At 38.4% G+C, this 16253-nt stretch overlaps 1 protein-coding gene and 1 pseudogene across 2 annotated transcripts; both read left to right on the top strand.

The window, feature by feature from the left end:
• The window catches only part of LOC132057738 (uncharacterized), a 66782-nt pseudogene extending 52777 nt beyond the window's left edge, over nt 1-14005 (top strand).
• LOC132056737 (protein FAR1-RELATED SEQUENCE 5-like) lies at nt 986-14808 on the top strand. 2 transcript variants are annotated; one of them, XM_059449058.1, is made up of 5 exons: nt 988-1146; nt 1256-1402; nt 1913-2337; nt 13145-13358; nt 14433-14808. In XM_059449058.1, exons 2-4 carry the CDS (start codon nt 1342-1344, stop codon nt 13346-13348), a joined length of 690 nt encoding a protein of 229 aa, XP_059305041.1. In that variant the 5' UTR covers nt 988-1146; nt 1256-1341; the 3' UTR covers nt 13349-13358; nt 14433-14808. The 2 variants fall into 2 exon arrangements, with proteins under 2 accessions (XP_059305042.1, XP_059305041.1); XM_059449059.1 differs by lacking the exon at nt 1256-1402 and having other exon boundaries at nt 986-1146.
• Nucleotides 14809-16253: the final 1445 nt, after the last annotated feature.

The following is a 16253-nucleotide window of genomic DNA, read 5'->3' as shown; positions in this document are numbered from 1 at the left end:
TACTCGTCACGGCCCCTAGACGGGTCGTGACACTTCTGAAACAAATCGGGGCATATAATATAGAGAATCCTTCTCAAACATATCTTCAATCATAATCACAAGCCTTTAGAAATATTGCCACTTCTGGTGGTTATTTATTTCTTCCAAATTCTCATTTAGCCATTAAGAAATATGAAATTAACATCATAATCCCTCTTAACATTATTGTTCTTCAGGAACAAATTTGAGGCATAAATAATTCAGAACCAACTAGGTTCCCTCAAATAGGATAAACCAAACAAAGTGGATATCATTAGTAGCAGAAGACAAAGACATCCAATATAAAAGCAATACCAACTACAATTCATTCTCTGATTTATCGCTACAGATTTTTATTTGTTCACTTCAACTAATAATTAGTGTTGAAAATATCTGAAAGTGCAAAACTTTAGAATTCTCATATCCTTTGCTAAGTTTCAGCCAATAATGGAATCATGTTACTTTGTTAACTTAGAAAGGAAACAGTATGCTAGAAAGGAATACCAAGCCACTGTAAAATATGATTTATTAAGGATACATACCTCATAAAGTGCAAACAGACTTCAAACCATACACTGGGAACTGTACGTTCTCCTCCAGTGAGTAATATGTTAATACAATAGATCTCTGCCCGTGACAAATATAGCATCAATTTAATTTTCCTAGATTTCTCTTAAGTTTCCTGAGAAGGTAGTATTGATGCGGAACTAAACTTCAATAAAAAAAATTAGAGACTCGTGTTGATAACGTGTTATAAAATAATAAAGTAAGCAAGAACAATATTATAGACAAAGAGAAAAGAGAGGAATTCTTTTATTTCTCTTGTTTGAGATTCTATACGATGAAAAGAACATTCCATTTACCGGAGAAAGTTAACTTGGTGTCAAAATCACAAACCCTAAAGTTTATGCGACATCCATATTTAAATAATATTTATAACAATTATGAAATTCTTTGGGTTTTCCGTTTGCCTAAATAGGCGAATTTTGTTTTTGACGCGCCAATGAGCAATGTATGTTTGACGAAGAAGAAACGTCCGAAATCCGAATTGAATGAAGCTTCAATAAACCCTGAACATCATCATCGTCTGTTTTGTTCATCAAAAGCGATCTCCCTTTGTCCATACCAGTAAGTTCCTTTTTTGGCGACTTTTTTTGAATTCCCTTGTTAATTTAAGCTTTGAAGTAGCTAACAAGGTACTTTAGTTGTTTAGACCTTTTAAATTGTTGCTATGTAGATGTTCAATGCCAGAAGGTGTTAAAGTGAAAGCTCTTAGTTATCTGGTTGAAAAATTTCTGGGAAATCCTCAAGGGTTATGCGGGAATGGAATTGTGCAACCTCATCTTTAATTCACCAACATGCAAATTAAGTGCCTTCTTTAACGGTTCGGTTAAAAGAGTGCTTTTTGAACCTTCAAATATATATTGTCCTTCACATATCTCTTCTTTCTATCTTTTTTCTTCTTTTTAACACATGGACACGTACATATACATAAATAAACTGTGTTGCATTTTGTGATTGGATTCTGCGTACAGTAGACTGTTTTTGGCCAGCAGTTTTGCGCAATGGGGGCATGTGGGCGGGTTGATCAATGATTTTAACTCTGTATGTAGGAAGTATTACTAAGACCTACTACTTCTTTATGGCAATGGGTGTGAACTTAGTACCCAAATAAACGTCCTTTTTTTTTTTAAGTTGTTCAACTATTTATATATAGTTAAATTACAGATAGTATGTGGGGGAGCCCCTGTGGCTGATAAAGTGCATCTGATCCTGTGCCGGAGAAACATTTTTGATCATTTATCTTACTTGTTTGTGATTTTTATTGTTTGATTTATGAATAGAGATGTCTTGACGGTCTTATTGGATAATATGCATCATTTTTGTGTGGCAGTGGACTTAGAGGCTGGAGTTGCTACAATAGATTGTTCTGCTGAATGCCAGGTCGTGGCATGTGAAGATGATGTGGTTCGTGAACCATTTATTGGGATGGAGTTCGAGTCAGAAGATGCTGCCAAGGAATTTTATGATGACTATGCTAGGCGTGTTGGGTTTATCATGCGCATTGATCAGTGCCGGCGTTCGGAAGTCGACAAGAGAATCCTTTCACGGCGTCTTTCATGTAACAAGCAGGGCTATTATGTGAAAGTGAAAAACCATTATGGACCACCTAGAAAAACACGCACTAGCACACGAGAAGGGTGCAAGGCTATGATGTTGGTAAAGGTTAACAAGTCTGATAAGTGGGTTGTAACGAGATTTGTGAAAGAGCATACCCACCCATTGGTTTCTTCTGTCTGTTCTTCTGGTAATCCAATGGTAAGCAAAGCTTGTGTAGTTCATTTAAGCTTACTTGTTTTTTGGTTTCAGTTCAATCTTTCAAGTCAATTTACTATGTGTCATCTCATGAAATATGTTTAGTGCACAAATTCTTGGGTGAAAATTTTATGTGCATCCCGCTTTCCTTTCTTGGGTCTTCTCTTGTTTGAGATAGAATAACTCATCTAATCTAACTGCTACCAGGCCTTCCTAAATTCATATGGATTAGGAGAAAAGGGGGCTGGTTGATTGAATATCAATTAGCTTTACCAGTTACTCATCTTTTTATCCTCCATCTGCGTTATTCTGTCCATCACGTCCTCTGTGTAATCACCGATTTCCATTCAGATACATACAGCTTAGGAGCAGTATGAAGAAAAAACATAGCAGCCTGGCTATTTATCTTATTGCAGTTTTGCTTGCTAAGTGGTCCACGAATTTTCTGTCCTCAATTTGTGTTTGATTCTGAGCACGCTTGTAAGAATACGTACTTGGAGTTCAGACACATCTTAAGGATGATCAGAAGATGCAGCTCTCTGTTGATAAGATTTGATTGGCATCGTAAAGATGGAAATCTTTGCAGACCACAAAATGGCAAGATTGTTCCTTAACCTCTGCAATCTAAACTTTCAAACACCAGATACAGTTTCTTTCATCTTGTAATCTTAAGATCTAGAATAGGTAATTTCCCAACCACTCTGATCCGGTCAATCTGAAAGCCTAGAACATCTTTTATTGGTGAGTGTATTTTTCCTGATATAGTTGGCCTTGGCCATTCATGTTGCATTTTATGGCAGTTAGGTGGATACTTGGATTAGCAATCTCAGTAAAGCATCTTTTTATCATCTAGCTTGGCTGTTGGGGCAAAACAAAAAACAAAAAAGAGGGGGAGAAGAGGAATCCTTTTCATGGGTGAGCCATAGTTGGCCAAGAACATAATCCAAGTAGCTTCATTGCTTTTAAGTTTTAATTAGTTCTGCTGAGTTCAAACTTCAAAGTTGAGGTGCTTTTTACATGCTTTTTAACAAAGTTTGACAATTAACCACTGTCACTTGACTGACTTGGGAGTTGAGATCGATAATATTTGCAAGACCATATGTTGTGCTTTTGAGTTTGTGTGCATTCTTCGTATAAGACCTAGTGTAAGTAGATTCAAGAAGCCTCTCAATCAAGTTAGTTTCTCTACTATGAATATATGGTTGCAGCTGTTACATTTATGTGGAAAAAGTTTCAGAACTCAAATATTTAGGTAACCTGTGAGGAGATTAGTTTTTATGCTGAGTTAATCACCTATTAGTATAGATCATGAGGATTCATATTTATCTAGTAGTTCGAAATAAAAAAAAATAATATTATCTTTGAGATAAGCATTTCTCTTTAAATTACAGATATAGTTTATTCGCTTTAGGAGTTCTGACTGTTACGAAGTCCTTTTCTATAAATAGGACCCTGTGTACTTGTTCAAGAGGAGTTGAACAAAATGATTTAATTCAGTATCACAATCCTTCTTTCAGTCTGTCTCCCTGTTTTCCTCCTATTCTTTTCTCTCTTCCTCTCTGTTTTCTCATTTTTTGTTTCTGTCTCTATTTCTCATTCATTCTTCTCTTCTTTCTCTGTCTATGTTTTCCCCGTTCTTTTATTTCTCTGTTCTTTTCCCTTCTTGTGCTCCACCACCTTTCTGATACATTTTGCCTAAGTAGATTTTTTTTTTTTTTTTTTGAAAACAGTAGTAATAGTTTATTGAAATGATTGGGCACAAAAACACCCACATACAAGAATTATACTAAAAAGTAGAAAACCAACTTAAAGATATGGTTTTATATGAATGACACAACTTCACAATTACCATTTCAAAAAGAAAAAAAAGGAAATAAGAGATGAGAGACTATTCCTCAATTGTACAAAGTTCCGCTCTACACTTTCAAAAGATCTATTTCTTTCTCTCCAAACGACTCAAGTAAGTGCTTGTGGAGCAGCGGTCCATCTGTTGCGTCTCCCCTTCCACCTACCACAATTCCAACTGAACAATAGTTCTTTCAAGGTGTGTGGAATCACCCGACTAGCCTAAGCTGAATATTTTGAAAAGAAAGAAAATGGCTTCATCAGCATTAAAGTTCACCTTCTGAATTTCTCTAAATGTACTATTAGTAAAGCGTGAAAAAGCAGACACTCTTTCGTTTTTGCTCTTAAGTATTTTCACTTGATTAATATGCTCCAGTGGCCACTACACTCTCACTTTTGACGAAATCCAGACTGCACTCGTTTTTCTAATCTTTTTTTGGGCACCAATACGCCCATCTATATTTTCTAAAAGGTTGACTCCTGTCCTTCAATCAGTTTCTGGTGAAGGATTTAGTAAAACAGAGGGAAATTTTTGGAACTTAAAATGTCAACACTATTTCTTCACATATCTTTATCCTTTATTATACACCAGATTAATCTGCAGCTTCCAGTCCTCTGTTATTCTAGCTGCAAGTTTTTCTCTAAATGCTCAACCCAGAACAAAAAGTCTTGGCTGTTTTCTGTTCTTTTTTAATTTTTTAATTTTATACTACTTTGGATGTAATAGGTGAAAGAGAAGAGTTAATGAAGATAAGATCAAATTCAAAACTAGAGAAAGAAGCTACACTTCGTGTAGAACGAATTACTGGGATTAAAGCAGGAACAGTAACAGTAACGAGAAGAAAGAGATAGGTGAAGATTGAAAGAAGCGTTAGGAACATAAACAATACGTAGAAAGTTAAGGGAAAAAAAGAGAGAAACAAATAGAATGACAATTTTCTGCCTGATTATTATCTCACGTTATGCTAAAGCTGGTTATCTTGTTCATGCTTTGGGGTGGGATAAGTCAATAACTCTTCTAACAAGCATATATATATCGATTAATTGTATGCTGTAGTTATCAAAAGATTACAAAAGCTACAGGGAGGTCTGCTACAGTCTTTTATTCCCACAGAATATTATCTTATGCGCATGACTACAGCCTAATTATTAATATTACCTAGGAGCAAAAGAAGGAAAATAGAGCTGCAAAACATAAATAAGAGAGAAAAGCGAAGAGGAATTTGATAGCTAGAAGAAGCATTGGCAGGGCAAGAGGAAATGAAATAAGTAATGTAAGTAATAGAACACTAGAGAAAGGCTTCATGGGAATGAGTTTCTATATACCTTGCGCTTCTATCCATTTATATACATGTCTTTACAATGAGAACTTTACACGATGTGGGACACTAATATGTACAGCTATATTGATCTATCTAATACTCCCCCTCCAGCCACCATACACATCGTTTATGCGAGTTTGTTACGTATATGACTAACTCGAAGATCTGCCAGAAATTCGGTAAATATGTCTGCAAGTTGATCATTGGACTTTGCCAATCTCGTGACAATATCTCCATAGAGTATCTTTTCTCTCACAAAGTGACAATTAATCTCTATTTGCTTGGTCTTCTCATGGAATACTGGATCTGAAGCAATATGAAGCAAAACTTGATTATTATTTTTTTTGAGACTTGTAACAGTTAATCTATATATCCACAGGTGTACTACATCAAAATATGTAGTCCTCCTCCAAAAGGTTACATTTACAGCATTGATCTCTACTGTTTTCTATTCTTACAAGAGATCTAACACATCAAAAATATCTTCTGTCTGACCTAAAATTTCCTGTTTACACCAAAAGTAAAAAAGAGCTAGACAATTCATCTTTAACTTACGTAAATTGTTCTGCTTGTTCTCAAAACATCTCTGGTTCCTTTCTTTCCAAACAGTCCACCAGATACATGATGGGACAATCTTCCATCTCTCCTCTTTTCTTGTTACATTCCCATCCCTGTTCCAGCACTTTAACACTCCTTCTATGCTCCCAGGCTTCACCCATCTGATCTTTCCTCAGGTTGATAAACATCTTCCACAGCTGGTCTGTCCATTTGCAGTGCAAGAAAAGATGACTGATTGTCTCATTATGATCCCCACGCAAAAAACATCTAGAACATAAGTGAAAACCTCTTTTGTTCAGGTTTTCATGAGTCAGCACTGCCTCTTTTGCCAACAGCCAATTAGAACAGTTCACTTTATAAGGTACTTTTGTCTTCCATATCATCTTCCATGGCCATCCCTCTTCTTGAAAATTTGAGACATTCAGGTCTTTGTATGCTGAGTTTACAGTGAAAATTCCTTTCCTATCCTTCTTCTACTCCAGAGTATCCCTTTCCCTTGTTAAGTTGATGAATGCTGCCATTGTATTGTGGAATTCTGCTACCATCTCCATTTCCCAATCATCCAAGTGTCTTCTCGGTCCAGATCCCACGCTTGTCCAGTCCACATCTCAGCAACAGTAGCATGTTGCTTTTGAATAAGAATGAACATGTCAGGGAATTTCACCTTCTGAGCTGTGTCATTCAACCATATATCATTCCAAAAGGATACTTTTACCCCATTACCAACTTTGCATCTAATCCTTGCAAGCATTATCGGCCAGTGATTCCTGATTTCCCTCCACACAGTGCATCCATATGGAATATTAACCATGTTTGTTATCCACTTGTCCTCCAAACCATATTTAGCAGTAATGACTTCCTTCCATAGCATGTCTTCCTTTGTAGCAAATTTCCATAGCCACTTCATCATCAAACTTTGGTTTTGCAATTTCAAATCTCTGATACGCAATCCCCCTGTCTTCTTGCTCACAGTCAGTTCTTCCCACTTGACTAAGTGAAATTTCTTCTTATCTTCATTGCCCTGCCACAGAAAGTTCCTTCTAAGGGTGTCAATTCTCTTGATTACATTGAGAAGGCATTGGAAATATGGACATCATATAAGATGGTAAGGCATCTAGCACACTGTTGACCATGGTCAATCTTCCCCCAAGGGAAAGATATTGGCTTTTCCAGTTTGTCTGCTTCTTCTCACATTTTTCTAGAACTCCATTCCATATTCCTTTTGACTTGCTCTTGGCTCTCAAAGGCATGCCCAAATATGTAGTTGGAAGCAGAGGCGAATCTAGGATTTTTAGAGCATGGGTTCACCACCAAAAAAAAAAAAAATAAGAAGGAAAAAAGTGTGTTTAGTGGGATTTTTTTTTGGAGAAACTGGTACTGTTCTATTCCTCAGCATTAAGGGTATGCTGGCGACCTCCAAAAACAGACAGTAAAGAAAAAGATTTTAAAGATAAAGATAAACTTACAGTGCTCCTAGTAAATCTACAAGGTCATCTACATTCTCTATACATTGTTCTTTACACCAAAAATAGAAAGATACAATACAATTCTCCTTCACTTTCTGAATAGAATTTGATGTATCTTCAAAACATCTCCCATTTCTTTCTTTCCATACTGTCCACCAAATGCATGCGGGGATTACCCTCCACCATTTTTTCTAGCTCTTGCTTCCCCCTCTTCTGATCCAACAGGTCAGTAAATCAGCAGTATGTTCAGGCATTGTCCATTTGACTTCTGTGAGACCTAAGAACATTGACCATAATTGTGCTGTAAATCTACAATGAAGAAAGAGATGGCTGTTTGTTTATCTTGTCTGCATACATAGAAAACATCTGGCCACAACAGTTTGGCCTTTTCTCTGAAGCACCTCTTGAGTTAGGCATGCCCTTCTTACAACCAACCAAGGGAAGCATCTTACCTTTGTAGGTGCTATACTTTCCCAAACATTCTTCCATAAACCTGGTCTCCCTTCACTAGCAACCATGTTTCTTTTCCTGTACAACCTCTTAACTTAAAAGGCTCCATCAGAGTTGTGTCTCCATCTAATAGCATCAGGTATATTGGTTGTACCAGTGAACAAACCAATATCCTTCAAAAGTTCTGCCACTCTTTCCACCTCCCAATCATTCAGATGTCTCCTGAAAAGCAGGTTCCAACCTTGAGGTGTCCAGCAATCACCAATTGTAGCATTCGGATTTGAACAAATGGAGAACAGATCAGGGAAAGCATCCTTAAGTGAAGTTACATTTATCCAAACATCATTCCAGAACAGTACCTTAGGCTTAGAGCCATTGCCCACTCTAAGACATGTATCTTCTTTCAGCATATTCCACAAAGCTCTGATAGTTTTCCAAACTCCCACACCATAAGTGTTGTTGACTTCATCTGTACACCAATGATTGTGTTGTTCATATTTACTTTGAACAACCTCTCTCCATAGTGAATGTTCTTCCTCATTAAACCTCCATAACCACTTCATCATAAGACAATTGTTGTGTAGCCTTAAGTTCCTAATGCCCATCCCCCCCCCCCCCCCTGTTTCTTGCTTTTTTGGACTACCTTCCATTTAACTAGATTATAGCCTTTTCCTTCTTTGTTACCATGCCACAAGAACTCTCTTCTCAGTTTGTTTAGTGGGAATTGATCCCTAGTTCTCTGGGTAAATAACTCAACCTTCAACCAAGTGCACCATTTAGCCTTATTGTAGTATGTATTCCTGCAGGTAATATTATACCAATTTTAAAAAATATAAACATAAATACCTAGTTTTACGGAGATACCATGTGTTCACGTGCCCCAAATTTAGTTACTAAATTCGCCCCTGGTTGGAAGCTCCCCTACTTTACCTCCTAATTTTTCTGCCTCTGCAACCTTATTAATTGGATAAATGAAGCTTTTACCCCAATTAATGTGTAATCCTGAAACTGCTTCAAAGATGATGAAGATAGTTTTTAGGATTAAAATGTTCTCTTGCACTGCTTCACAAAAAACAAGAGTATCATCTGCATATTGTAGATGGGTGATCTCCAAGTTTCCTGCACCAACTTGAAATCCCCTTATCCAGCCATTCACCTTAGCTATCTGAAACATATTACTCATGTCCTCTATTGCCAGGATAAATAAGAAAGGGGACAAAAGATCACCCTTGTCTAATCCCCTTTGAGAAGGAAAAAAAACCACAAGGAGTTTTGTTGACCAAAACTGAGAATTTACCAGAGCTATTGCAATGTTTTGTCCATTTGATCCATCTAGTTCCAAACCCCATTCTCTCCAGCATATTGATTAGAAAGCTCCAGTTCAGATGGTCATATGCTTTTTGAATGTCTAGCTTGCATAGAATACCAGGTTTCTTACTCCTCTGTCTGGACTCCACACACTCATTAGCTATAAGAATTGCATCCATGATCTGTCTTTCTTTAATAAAAGCCATTTGTTGCCTGTCCACTAGTTTATGTATTACCTTTTTCAACCTCTCTGCCAATAGTTTAGCAATGATCTTATAGACTCCCCAATCAAGCTAATAGGCCTAAAATCATTAAGCTCTATAGCTCCAGCTTTCTTTGGAATCAGAGCCACAAAAGTGGCATTCAAACTTTTTTCAAAAGAACCTTCAAAGTAAAAGTTCGGTATAGCAGCTACAAGCTCTGTCCCTATGATATCCCAACACTGATTGAAAAAAGCCATAGAGTATCCATCAGGACCTGGAGCTTTGTCCCCTGCACATGCCCTGATGGAGTCCAGTATCTCTTGAGATTCAAAAGGGGCCATAAGAGTTGCATTGTCTTCAGCGTCCAACCTAGGACAATTCCTCATATTTAATTGTGGTCTCCAGTTTTCTGTCTCTGAATGTAGCTTCTCATAACATGACACAATATCTTCCTTCACTTCTCCAGGATCCTCCAGTATTTCTCCATTTACTCTTAACTTGTCTATAGTGTTTTCCCTTCTGTGTGCATCAGCCTTGATTATCACAAACAGGTTCGATTAGAATGCTTTCTTCAAACATCAATATGTTGGTAGTTGTTTGATCATATGAGTTCACAAGTCGCGCCCGTTCCATGGCTTCTATATTCAGCTTCCAACACTGGATCACGCAGCCACACTTTGTTTCTTGCTCTTTCAAGATACTAGATTGCCTCCAAGTAGAGTCTAGAACACACTATCCAGAGGTCGGATAAAGAAGCATCTGTATACCCGGCGATCTTCTCATCTCCTTGATCCTCATAAAGTAGATCTTTTCCTGGAGCAAATTTAATACACCAAAGAGTAGAAACTACTACATCCCAATGAGCTTCACATGGTGAATCTAGAAACTGCCTGATGATACTCATTGAAAAGGCGATAGCAAGGCGTGTTACGGTGAGATAATTCAGCTTTCCAACTAATATCCTATATCTCCTGGGCTCACTAAGAGACTCCTCATGACCTGGCAGAAGCTTGACATTATGATCCATATGAGTATCAACAGGTCTACAGTTTTTCTTTCCTATTTTCTCAAGTATGTCGAAAGCATACTTTTGCTGTGAAATGACAAGGCATGTTCTGGACTGAGCTACTCCAATACCAGGAAGTACGGTATTTACCCATGTCCTTGGTACGGAAATGCTAGAAGAGATGTCGCTTCAATTTGTCACTGCCTTCTTGATCATTGCAGTAATAACTATATCATCAACATACACTACCAAATAGATATACAGATCGGAGTCTAAGCATCGATAAAATACAAAATGATTAGCTTTGCTAATTATCATGTCAAACTCTTGTATAACTGCGCTGACTTAGTTAAACCGTGCTCAAGAAGACTGTTTTAGGTCGAGATTAATGACCACCTTGATTCTTCACCGTCTGAGATACTAGAACAGAAGAATCCACTTATAGTGAGGGGACTACTCTGTGACTAGGAGCAGTAAGATATAGTAACCCGGGAGAACGCTTCATTCACTATAGGAACAATTGGACTAGCCAAAAGCTAATCTTGCACTGAGTCAAGATCACTTGGAAGCCTAGTAAGTGTGAAAAACTAAGAATATTTTCTGTCGTTGTTCCAACTGTTTCTCAATACTGGCAGTAGCTGTCATCAGACTTGCTAAATTCCCCCATGATTGCCTGAACTTGTTCCAAATACATAGACATGTCTGATTGACGCCTTTTCAAGTTAGTCACTCTGGAAAAAGCATCATTAAAGTGGGAACATCGTTAGTATATAAAGCACGAGTGTTTTTCCAAATGAATAACAATTTTGTTATGGCCGGAACAAGTCTATCAGCTTAGGATCAATAGAGCGCCACAATAACTTGCATAACTGAGCATCAACCTTCTCCTAATGTGCTCGGACCTCTCATCAACATTTGTAGCCTTTTTAGTGCGGCGACATGGATACGTTGACTTTTACACCTAACTCGACAGAAAAGCCCCAACTAAATAGTTAGAACCTCAACTAGAGGTTCTGAAATAATCACGGGACTTGAATTTCCGAATCCACTTGTTTTTGGAACCAAAAACATAAAAACTACGCGAAATAGTGTTGGATTGAAGAGAGATCTAACAAAACAAGTTAGCAAATATCCACAAGATAGAGCCAAGAAAGCTAACCAGAGATATTCTTCAAAGTACAATATCCGATTTACGGAAGAATTTGCCAGAAAGTGAATAAAGGACTGCTGGTTGTCTGAAGGTGGCTGGAAATTTGCTGAAAACAGAATGGAATGCACAGGTTCAGATGGCCCCACAATGTAAGAGAAAGGCAGAGATGTCGCCAGAAAAGGGAGATATTTTCAGAAAAGTAACTGGAATTTTGGAAACCTACTTTTAGTGGTCGGAAGTTGCAGAAAATAGTATGTATGGCCTCGATCTGGTTTGGCGGTCGACCACCAAGGACCAAAGGTACAAGTTTGAAAGTGGCTGTAAAATGGCATAGATAGATGTCGCTGACATCTGCTTCTGTTTGGTGCGTGGGAGCGCATGAGGACTCCTTTTCCAGTGGGACTGTCTGGGCTTTGCTCGCTAGAAGATGCTTGACTTGTTGGTGGTGTTGGTTTATGCACGACACTCATGAAAATAGAGAACAACTGAAATAACACTCATGACCGTTGGAAAATTGCACAACGACGATCTTTCTTTCTCCCAGAAGTCACTGGTAACTGGGCAAAGGCTATTCCTTGACCATGTTGTAATCTATGTTGCTCGGACTCTTCAGAGAGGTCGACGGGTGTGCGTCAGATACTCCAAAAGTAGTGCATTTTGAAGAATCCGACACGGGTGCAGCAATAGTTTTGGAAAGTCCGAGCAACATAGGTTCTAATACCATTTAAGAAATAGAACGCGGCAGAGAGACTTTACGGAAATGCGTGACTTTCATACTTTACGCTTCTATCTATTCACATAACATGTCTTTACGATGAGTACTTTAACTTGTCTATTGTGGGACACTAATATGTGCAACTATACTAGCCTTTCTAGCAAGGAAGAAGAAGTCATGCCTCCTCCCGTGAGGGGGGTAAGAAGATCTTCCAAAATTTACTCCTAAAAATCTAACCAGAGGGGCAACTCACTATGTTTTGTATTTGGAAAGAAAAGCAAAAAAAAAAAAAAAAAAAAGGATGTTGTCACAGAAAAAGGTTCAATGGGTGAGTTGAAAACGGAAGTGTTTGATCGCTGCTAGAGCAGGCTACTCTTTTCTTAATTACTTATCAAAAGAAAAAGGTACTCTTTTCTTAATTACTCTTTTACATTGTTCATTTGTTCTTTCTTGCTATAGTGTCAGTTAACAATGTAGGATTTCGCTCTTCTAGTATATTTCATGCGTCGATTGTGGCCCCAGCCTCATGAACTCCATTATTAGGTAGCTGAACACTGTTATGAGATTCTTCACATTACTAACAGAAAAATATCGGAAGAAGCTTCAAGAACTGATTAGTGTTGGGAACACACATAGGCAACAGGTGGCCAGGGTGAGGCTTCTCTAAGGATCTTAAAGCCTTGTTAATTAATGATATTTGAAAGTGTGTGTCTGTCTTCATGTGGACAAAACTGTGCCTGCAATTCCTAATGATCTCTGAAATGACCGCCTTTATGTTCTCTTGTAGGATAAAAAGGACAGGAGAATCCAAGAACTGTCTATGGAGTTGGAGCGTCAGGATAAATTATGTGACCTTTACAGAGAGCAGCTAATTAATTTTTTGGAAAATGTTGAGCAGCAGATGGAGCTTTTGTCGAAGACAATTCAAGTTGCTGTTAACAATGTAAAAGAAATAGAAGCAGAAGTTCAAAAGCCACCAAGTACCCCGTAGCCATGTCCAAGTAAGTATTTAGACAACATATGTTATCTTTTCCTAGCTTGACAAACATTTGATTTAGCCTAATTTGCCTATATTGGTAAAGTAGGAAAGTGAGAAGGAGAAAGACAAGTTCTGTTGGAATCTTAAGGCACATTTTGTTCATCTAGTATCACTGCCATTTATTTCACAAAAAAATATTGTGTAGCTTCTTGCTTGTCAGTTCAGAAGATGAAAGTCGCGGAAATGCGAATGCTGCGGTGGATGTGTGGGCACACTAGGAGGGATAGAATTAGGAATGAAGATATCCGAGACAAGGTGGGAGTGGCATCGGTGGAGGACAAGATGCGGGAAGCGAGGCTGAGATGGTTTGGGCATGTGAAGAGGAGAGACACAGATGCTCCAGTGCGGAGGTGTGAGAGGTTGGCTATGGACGGTTTCAGGAGAGGTAAAGGGAGGCCGAAGAAGTATTGGGGAGAGGTGATTAGACAGGATATGGCACAGTTTCAGCTCACCGAGGACATGACCTTAGATAGGAGGCTGTGGAGGACTCAGATTAGGATAGAAGGCTAGGTGGCTTATCCTTTCACCATAGGAGTTGCAGTTTTGCTCATTTGTTTATTGCCATTTGATTTCTGCATTTGACTGCTGCTTATATTTGTTGGGCCGTGTACTTTGTTTATCTTATTTATCTATAGTAGTTAATGCTCCTTTCTTTCCGGACTGTTCTTCCATGACTTTCTCGCTTTTGTTTATTCCTTGTTTTCATATTGTCTTCGGTATGCTTGGTCCTATCTGATCTTTTGTCTTGTTTTCCTTGTTTTCCTCTCTTTTCCTCTCTTGAGCCGAGGGTCTTTCGGAAACAGCCGCCCTACCTTTCAAGGTGGGGGTTAGGTCTGCGTACACTCTACCCTCCCCAGACCCCACATGGTGGGATTATACTGGGCTTGTTGTTGTTGTTGTTGTTGTTCTTGCTTGTTAGTTCAAATTTATTTTGTATAAACTCAAAACGCTTTGATGGAAGCTGGTTTGTATTGTTTTATCTATCTTCTACTAGTCCCCAGAATGTTAACTTCTCTTTATTTGCTCAAAAATGCAGCTGAAGCAGCCACTTAGTTTTTCTCTGACGAGCAGCAATTGTAGGACAGTGCATCAAGCAGACAATGGGAGATTGTTGCCGCATAGTTCCATATTTACAGTGCATTGGGCAGCTTTGGAGATTGTTGACGCGGAAAGAACTTACTCACACATGGTGTTGATACCAAACAATATAGTTTACCATGGTTGATGATAAAAATGAGGTGACAACATGTAAACACCGAGTGTGAATATTTTTTTTTTTAATTAGTCATTTAATGGGTTAACAGACGTAGTTTGTAGCCTTCTCTGTAAATAGCTTAACGTACATATTTGTATGCTATGAGTGTATGGAAATCATGTATCAGAGTGGATATGAGCAGTTACAGTTTCTTGCATATTTTTTGTATGTTTATTTTGGCTACAGATTATTTTGGCTACAGACGGTTTCAAACTCGGACTCGCAAAAGACGAGCAAGAGAAATCCCAGTTCACAGAAGGTTCAATCTTTTTATGTGAGCTAGAGTTGAATAAACTCACTATTTCATCGATGTTATTTGATTTGTAGTCCAAAAAGATTGTCTTCTAGTTTTCTTTTTAGTTTCTAGTTTTCTTTTTAGTTTCTTTCTGTTTTGTGTCAAAATTGGCTAAGGTAAATGTCGATCTAGCTGGTAAATCTTTCTCGATGGCCTTTTCTCTCTAGGTGCACGTTAGCCTAACCTGCGCCTGCCATGGGTACGAGGGCTCGAGTTCCATCTCAGAAGGCTCTAATGGCGTAGGAAGCTCAAACCTCGCATGTAGCAGCTCAGCGAGGGAAAAAGGGAACCCCAGCGACAACCAGAGGCACCAGATCTGTAGCAATTGAAGATCCAATAAATGAAACAGTACCGGAAACAATAATCGCAGTTCCATCCAATGGAATAATAGCGGTGACAGAAGCAGTTGTCCCACCCAAAGGAAAAGCAGCTGAAACTCCATCAATTGGAGCTGAAGCTACTAAAGTTGATACAAAAACTCAACTAAAAAGGAGGCTTAACAACAGTGGACAGATGTGGTCCTGTCTACAAACAATGAGACTTTGGATGTACCTAGCAGCCGCAAGAACTTCTGGGCAGATGAGGTTGAGGAGGAATTTGAGATGCCGGAGACGAAGGGTTCCATATGAGACAACTTTGACATTAGTAAGGTTGTGAAAACTGGATTCAAACTCGAGTATGTGGCTCCTACTACTCAAGTTGAGTCCTCTTTTGTTGAAACTGATATGGAAGACATTAGCTCAGAGGTAGAGTATTGGAAGCAGTCTCTGGTTTGCTATGTTCTGGGTGCCTATCCTCCATGCAGAGATTGTGGGTAAAACATGGTATCAATAAGATAGTAATGTTGAAGAATGGGTTCATACTGGTAAGTGGTAAGGTTCGGCACTGCAGTGGGCAAAAATGAAGTAATACAGGGTGAAATCTATCACTTTCATAGCAAGCCTTTAATTTTTAGACTTGAACCCGGATATGGACTTTATTATGGGGGAACTCTACACAGTTCCCATACGGAAAAAACTGTTGAGACTGGATTTTAAGTACAATGGTTAAAAAGGCTCAAGTATGATTGGGAGCTTGGTGGGAAAATCATTGATGGTAGACCATAATACTGAGAGGAAAGTTGGTCTGAACTAAGATTACTGATTGAGGTGGAAATGAAGACTAGCCTTCCAGAAACTATCATGTCATGAATGAAAGAAGACATCTGATTGAGCAAAAAGTGAGCTATGAATGGAAGCCCACTCTATGTAAACATTGTGATATATATGGTCAAAACTTAGTACTAAATCGCCTAATTGACAGGAGGC

Source organism: Lycium ferocissimum, chromosome 5, assembly GCF_029784015.1.
Source record: "Lycium ferocissimum isolate CSIRO_LF1 chromosome 5, AGI_CSIRO_Lferr_CH_V1, whole genome shotgun sequence".
Lineage (NCBI taxonomy): Eukaryota > Viridiplantae > Streptophyta > Magnoliopsida > Solanales > Solanaceae > Lycium > Lycium ferocissimum.
This window is presented reverse-complemented; position numbering and strand designations above follow the sequence as displayed.